The sequence below is a fragment of the Leptonotus elevatus genome, chromosome 10 (genome assembly GCF_054856555.1).
Source record: "Leptonotus elevatus isolate MCC_2025b chromosome 10, RoL_Lele_1.0, whole genome shotgun sequence".
Taxonomy (NCBI): domain Eukaryota; kingdom Metazoa; phylum Chordata; class Actinopteri; order Syngnathiformes; family Syngnathidae; genus Leptonotus; species Leptonotus elevatus.
The window spans coordinates 10,571,367-10,579,186 of NC_141248.1; the positions used below are offsets into that span (position 1 = coordinate 10,571,367).

Consider the following 7,820-nt stretch of genomic DNA (forward strand, 5'->3'; position numbering starts at 1 on the left):
ACTAGTAGTGCTTTGCACTAACCAGCTCTCCGTTTGACGATACCTGTTATTTAAACCTATTGGTATAATTATGCAGCAATAATTTAAAAAGGTTCTAAAATAAAAAATAACAATTTTGTGAGATGATAATAAGCCTTTTTTGGATAATAAATTCACCTTTTATTTATTTTAGCACCTCAACGTCACCTGTATGCAGAATATTATTTTTTGTTCAAAATAAAATGCCTTTTGATTCATTCAAAATTCGAACCCAGAACCTGTCAATAAGACCAACCGCCATACTTTGCTGTCCAAATAGTGTTACATAAACATGCATTCAATTTTAGGAACACTGTAATACATTCTCGTACGTACCACACGGTCCTTGTTGCCCTGAAGACTCAATTGATTACTGCGTGATTCCAACTTGCTTTCTTTTCAAAACAATAATGACTTTTAAAAAGATAAATGTAATCAAAATTAGAACTTATTCTCCCTGAAAGACGATATACACCAACATATACAGCAGTCTCTACAAAAAAAAAGGTTTTATTGGCCACAGGAGCTGACACAACAAAGATTATCACTAGCAGATGCAAAACTCTACAAATTGAAGAGCAACGTCTGCACTTCGCAGTGATTCCCGATCAACACGCATTTGACAACACGTTTGCCTCAAGAAATGCCAGAAATACATCACTCATATGTTCTTGCATTACAGTATAACACAGCACAGCATCTACAGAAGAAGAAGTGCTTCTGCACGTGTAAAAGTTGGAAGCAGTTCATGATATTTACAAAGGGGAATCAGATGCGAAAAGTGGTCCAATTACTGCGGAACCAAATCAGATTTGACTCCTCTTCCCATGAGCGGGGCCCTTGAGAGCCAAAGCGATTAGCTTATTAGCATTTTTGCTGTAAACATTCATCGGCCGTGCCCGCGTCCGAAGCGCTTACGGGCGGCCATCTTGTTTGATTGTCACTGCAGGCCAGCTGTTTATCGATGAAAACATCATTTGGAAAAGTCACGTCTCCTCAGTTCAGAGTCAAGTTGGAGAAGTACGTCTCAGTGTCACATGTCAAGCAACGGGTCCAATGGAGGGGGAAACAGTGACCCCAAAGAAAGTTAGGCTGACGGTTGAAGCGGGAACATTTCATTGTTGTCAGACGGAATTTTCCACTTGTGGCTTTCTGCAGAGAAATAGAGAGACGGCTCAACATACTCGGTGATGTCAACATATTCAACACATAATTTATTTGCACTGTGTGTACTGCACTTTTACACACTTAATCCAGAAGGTTCCACTTCTTCCTAAATGCACATGGGAAAATAAATCATTTTGGTTCTGAATTTTTATTTTTTTATTTTACTTTTAAATTCATGTTTTTTATAGCAACTTTATTATTATTTGTTATTTTCGGTTTTATACTGATACACTTAACCACTGTAAACAACAAACACTTAATAATGTTATAAACTTACTTAAATTCATACTTTATTTAAGACATTTAGTCATTCTTAAATAGGGTTTTAGCAACAACGTGTAACTTGGCACATAGTGATAATTATTTAAATAATTTCAAAATATGTCACTTGCACCTTTATATGGACATTGTAGTTCTTAAATAATAATATATATTCAGACAAGACAAATTAATGAGACCAAAAATGATTGCAGTACCGCACGTGTGAACTTAAGTTATTTTTGTATTTAATTATCGATTATAGAGACCAACTGTTCTTACAGGTAGATCGCTAAATAATAGCTAGCGGGGTAGTCAGATGGCGTTCTAGCGAGCTAGCTAGCTACGATGGATGGATGGATGGATGGATGGATGGATGGATGGATGGATGGATGGATGGATAGATAGATAGATAGATAGATAGATAGATAGATAGATAGATAGATAGATAGATAGATAGATAGATAGATAGATAGATAGATAGATAGATAGATAGATAGATAGATAGATAGATAGATAGATAGATAGATAGATAGATAGATAGGCAGGCAGGAAAAAAAGGAAGAAAGGAAGAAATACGTTCCAGTTAGCCAGCTAATGCTAAAGGCTATTTTGGGTGACAGTTCAACAGCACTCAACAATACAGTTAATGCGCTCACCATCTATTCAAAGACGTGGCGTTTGCATGCCAACGTGTCAAACAAGCAGACATGCGTCACCATCCCTGCAGCTGCATGCACACAACAAAACACAAACACACACTCCTGGATAACAGCATGCGTGTAGTCAACGCACACATTTCCCATTTTGAGTGTGTGTCTAAAAATAAAGAGCAGTATCAGAAACCGCAAGTTGCGCATGAAGCTTTTAAAAATGAGCCACATCTGCTCTCAGATCGGCCCAAAGGAGCAACCAGAGATTTATGATGAACTGACGAGCGTCCAACAGCTCGGGCCAAACTGTACATTACACACGTGCACACGCACGCGCACACAACATGCACAGTGTGACACTTGGAAAATGAGATGTTTGTGAAGGGAAAAACAATTGTCCTCGTTCTGTATGAACTATCATCAAAATGCTCTTCACTTCTATCTCCTCTGACTCTGCCCCTTATGTGTGTGCGTGAGTGTGCCATAAACTTAGGTCGAGTTGGGCTTAATTATAGTGAGGCACGCTCAGCGTCAAAATGCAGGCTATCATTTAGCTCATCAGGATGAATCCATGTTGTCTTTACTTTGACGAGTAACAAAGATGTCCGTGAAATTTAGCGCACTTAAACAAAAACAACTAAACAAAATACGTAGTTCAGTAAATACAGATTTTGAGGATAACATTTTCAATGTGCTTTTTGATGCAAAATTCATTTTAAACAATTAACTTCAATGTTAATATAAATCATATACAAGTTGTTAAACTCTAGAAACATTGATGGATAAATAATATAATAAGAAATTGCAATGCAACAATATTTATTTACAGTGTTAATTAAACTTAGTTTCTGTGAGGCTACTTTTGAGACAATAGTTGTGCTGCATTATTAACTTTGGAAAAATTAGGAAAATCACAGAAAATAATTTTAATGAATGACATTACCCTTTTTTTTTAATTTTTTAATCATTAGCATCATATTCATAGTCATGATGCATTAGTACAGGGGTGACCAACATGGTGCCTGTTCTAAATGTAGCTCACCAGAGCTAGCACATTGTGATTTCCTAGACTCGTTCAGATATTTACAGAAATAAACTGTTGCATTTTGATATTTATCAGCTTCCTGCTTTCTAAAAAATATTGTTGATTATTATTGTGAGCAATCATTCACATGTTCACTTTCTTCACATGGATCAATATAATTCATTTTCAATAGTTATATCAATTTTTGTTTATTATTTTTAGACATGTGTATGAAACTGGTAGCCCTTGGCATGAATTTAAACAAGAACTAGCTCAGTTTCAAAAAGGTCGGTGACCCCTGCATTCGGGTCATATATTTCCCCCCATTTTCCATCATTAGCATCCGCTTTCTGCACTGATTGGCTGGGAGGTCATCACATGCTTCTACTGCCTCGTAGGGGGGCACGTGGTGTCCATTTCAGCTCAACGAGTTGAAGATATGGCTCCTTGCCCTGTAAGGTCAACTTTCTGTTTGCTATAATTCATTTAAAATCATATTAGCTCCATTTTTTAGATTGAGTCGTAGCTGATAAAAAACTTCTACTGGCCAAATCATGAACCTACAATTATTAATCCGAATAATAACTTTTAAAGACTTCATAACACAATCATTTCCTATGTAGACTTCCAGAATCCAGCATATTTTCTCTTCAATTTATCAAGTCAGCTCAACATAAGGTGCGAGCCACATCTGCTCCATCACATCTGCCCCCGAGGTCAGGACGAGACGATTTGGGCCCGTTGCAGCCACGATGTTACGAGGTTGTCTGCGAAGGCCGAGCGGATGATAGCAAGCAGAGCCGGCAAAGTGGATGGTAATGACCACCGCGTTGCGTTCAAGGACGCTCGGCCTCGGCTTTCCACTCGCGCCGCTGAGGCCCGTCGAGATTTGGTAATGAGTGAGGGAACACCTGCAGCGAGCACATGGCTGCTCGTTTGTGTCTGGACATCGTCATGTGCGCTAACTGTCTGCTAGCGTGTGTTTTTCTCATGTTGAAACTTCAAAGCGTGTGCTTTTTTTTTTTCTTTCTTTTTTTTTCACCAGTCAGATACTTGAACGTGTGTGTGTTTTCATTGACATTGTTGATCACCGTAAAACACAAGGCGATCTGTGTTTACAGATTACGCACACACTCAGCGGTGCACACTTGCTGCTAATGGAAGCTGACAACAAACACACACAAGCGCACATGCACGCATGACCCTCACCCGAGTCCACACACCTTCCAAATAGCGCACAAGTGTTTCCAATCTAAAGGTTCCTGCTTGTCTGGGCCCCGAGCGCCGCCGCCTGATTGCGCGACACTGGATACAACATACAACACGCACCATGTGACATGCTGAATCCCCCGCGAGGGGCATGCGGGACTTTTACATTCACGTGCTTTTACCTGCACGACAAGCAAGTGGTTTGAAGATGATGTGCAGATAATGGAATAATAAAGTGCTTTTTTTTTTGTAAATTCCTTCATTTTGGTTGTTTGAATCAATGCTAGTACTTACTTTTAGTTTTGGGTGCAAATCCCCCCCAAAATATATTAAAACAGGCAAAAAAAAAAATTATGTTTTTGTTTCTTAGTCTCCTTATCAATATTGAGACATATTTAGATTACTTGGAAGAATTAAAAAGGTGTTCGAAATAATTATTTCAATTGTATGCTTTTAGTAGTTTTAGAAATTGAAGATTAAAGAAATGAAATTGACAATTCCCCAAACCACAGATGACATTTTGCAAAAATGTAACACATTTCTCACTCTTGTTTTGATTATTTAAGACTACTGAAGGCAAACTGATACAAATTTTTTTTGTTGATTTCTGATTGCGAAGAAAATCTTCCCTTTGAAGCTTCAACTAATCACGCAAGCGTACGTAAACGCATGTGTGCGACTGATTGCTTCACCCAAACAGAACACACGTAAATAAAACCGTTTCCTTCCTGCCTTGTTATTTATTTGTTGAGCTCAAAGACAAATGTTGGCGTACCAAAGAGGTTGTGTGGTGTTTACAAAGTAGACGTAAACATGGCGGGCCTGTACACTGATGTCATAGAGGATTCGGGTGTGCGTGCGTGTGTGTGTGTGTTTGTACCTGAGGCCGAGCAGTGGAGCGTCTTCCTAAACCGTGGGACAGACAGGAGGAGAGCAGTAGAAGCAACAGTGGTTGGAAAGGTGATGGAGGACGTGAGGTCAGACAGGAAGATTTAAATAAGAAATTTACAAGAGAGAGAGAGAGAGAGAGAGAGAGAGAGAGAAGCTAAAAACGGGGAGGGGTGGGGGTCCTAGTGGCTGGCGGACATGGCCCAGGCGCCCTCCATCCTCCAGACGGAGAAGGCGTAGCTCAGCCTCTCGTGGGCCAGGTAGTTGCAACTGGCCAGCTTAGCGTCCATCTCGTCGCTCTGCAGCACCTGGTAGAGGAAGTCGATGTAGCGCGACGCCAGTTTCAGGATCTGGATCTTGCTCAGCTTGTCCGAAGGCAGCGTGGGAATGATCTTGCGCAGCGAGGCGAAGGCGTCGTTGAGCGACTGGGTGCGCTGGCGCTCCCGCACGTTGGCGATCACCCGCTGCGAGTGGAGGTCCTCGAAAGGCTGGTCGGGCCGCGGGCCCAGCGAGGCCGGGGCCAGGCTCACCACGGCGGAGGGGCTCTTCTTTACCCTCTTGGGCCCGGACGGCAGAGGAGGGCCGATGGGACTGCCGGCGGCGCTGTCCTCCGTCTGAGCCAGATTGTCTTTCTTGGGATGAGGCGATCGCTTTCGCTGGCCGGCCTGCTGACTCTTCTTGGAGCCCCGTTCCAGTTCTTCTTCGCTGGCCCCCAGACCTCCTTCAGGGGAGTTAGTGCAGGACACCTCTTCTCTCATCTTCCGCCTTCCAAAAACCTCTGTCTTCTCTTTTTAGCCTTTCAGACAACTGTAAAAAAAAAAACAAATTCAACTTCTTCTTGTCCTACAAGCGCTTCTCCATCGGTGGCCGTTCTCGAATTCCCGCTTGTTCAACTCTCGCATTGCCTTTGCAACCTGGCAGACAGAACAACAACAAACCATCTGACAGGCCACCCCATCGTCGCCCTTTTTATAACCAAATGCTGACTCGGGGCCTGTGGGCACATTTCATTGGCTCAGCGCACTTCCAGGGGACGGGTCAGGGCAGGGAAACAGGAAGTTTGCGTCGGCTGGGCGGGCGAGGAGTGGATGGGGGTAAGTGGTCCTCTCGGCCAATCAGAAGTCCCGACTTAATGTTGCAGCGATGACGGAGGCTTTATGGTTTCCAGATTGGGTCCACATGCATGCTCTCGTCTCATTCACGATCACACAAAACGCCAACTGGAGGGAAGACTTTAAAGCCAACATTTGGGATCAAGAGGAACTCACATTCTTGAGAATTTGAGAAACAGTCAAAAAAAAAAACGCAACTCGAGTCTCAAGTCACAATCAGATGTCTTGAAACTAAATTTCCTTGGCTATAGTGCAAAACTGGCTCATGATTTACAAGACATTGCGCTTTATGATTAATGACAGACCTGCAAATAAGAAACCAGTTTTCCCTAAGGTTTTTTTGGCGTTAGGATTCCCTATCTGGAGAAGCTGAACCATAAAACCTCCAACACCTGAGCAGCGCCTGTTTCACTGATGACCCAACGCCTCAGCTGTGCTGCTCGGTGACAGAACAACCTTTGACCCCGCCATGGCCCAATGACCTGAGACTGCAGAGGTGAGAGAGCACCTAATTGTGCTATCCATGTCCTCGGGCTCAAGTCAACACATGTTTCTTTTCCTCCTTTTGAGAACCCAAAAATGTTTCTATTTGCAGACAGTTTTTTAACAAACTGGCAGCGGTGACGCAAAAGGGCCGCTTCATTCCGTGTTGTGTAATGACGGCACGGTGGGACATTTGGCTACCACATCTGCCTCGCAGTCAAATGGCGCTGGGTTCGATTCTCAGGTCTGATTTTGGGATGGGCCTCAGCTTGGATGGATGGATGGTAAGCTTTGAGTCCTTAACCATTTCCCATCATGGTCATAAGGATGCAAAGCGTTGGGGAGAAGTTGATGAAAACCTTCCTGAATGTAAACATGTCATCTCGCGGATGGAATGGAATTGATAAGAAACTGATGCTCAATTCAAAATTCATTTGTGTATGTAATTAATTGTAATGCCCAACCAAAAGAGAAAATAAAGCCAGTTACTCGTTTAGATGCTTCCCGAGATTTGCTGCCAGCACAGTTTTAGACTCCAACATTTTGTTTGACTTTTCTTAGTTTTGCAGAAAATATTTGTTACACCAAATCGTGAACTCACTTGGATGTTGGACTTCCACTGTAAAATGTCCCCTCGATTTTTGCAGGTGATGTGTTCCATGATACTCCATGATAGGTGAATTTCCACAAAGTAGAGGTTAGAACCCCTCCACACGGTTCCCACACTCCTAAACACTTGATAATACAAAATGAAGAATAAATACAAGCGCTGTAAATCCTTATTCTGTAAACATAAGATAGTTGTCGTGACTGCCATTCTTCTGCCGGAAGTTCATCATTTTGAGGAGAAGAAGAAGAAGAAGAAGTCATGACAACTAGCTTACATTTCCACAAAAAGGATTTACAGTGCCAAAACCACCACGATTGTACCTTTGACTACAATACGATGCGAGATTCTGGTTAAGGTAAACCTTTTTAAATTAAAAAACTTTAATGTTTTCATTTTGT

At 42.0% G+C, this 7,820-nt stretch overlaps 1 protein-coding gene across 1 annotated transcript; it reads right to left on the reverse strand.

Annotated features, from left to right (window-relative positions):
- Nucleotides 1-512: 512 nt before the first annotated feature.
- Nucleotides 513-6,146, reverse strand: LOC147167001 (twist-related protein 2-like). The gene is made up of 2 exons (XM_086087000.1): nucleotides 5,210-6,146; nucleotides 513-1,170 (listed from the first exon to the last, which is right to left on the reverse strand). Exon 1 carries the CDS (start codon nucleotides 5,973-5,975, stop codon nucleotides 5,400-5,402), a length of 576 nt encoding a protein of 191 aa, XP_085943126.1. The 5' UTR covers nucleotides 5,976-6,146; the 3' UTR covers nucleotides 513-1,170; nucleotides 5,210-5,399.
- Between the last annotated feature and the right edge of the window lie 1,674 nt (nucleotides 6,147-7,820).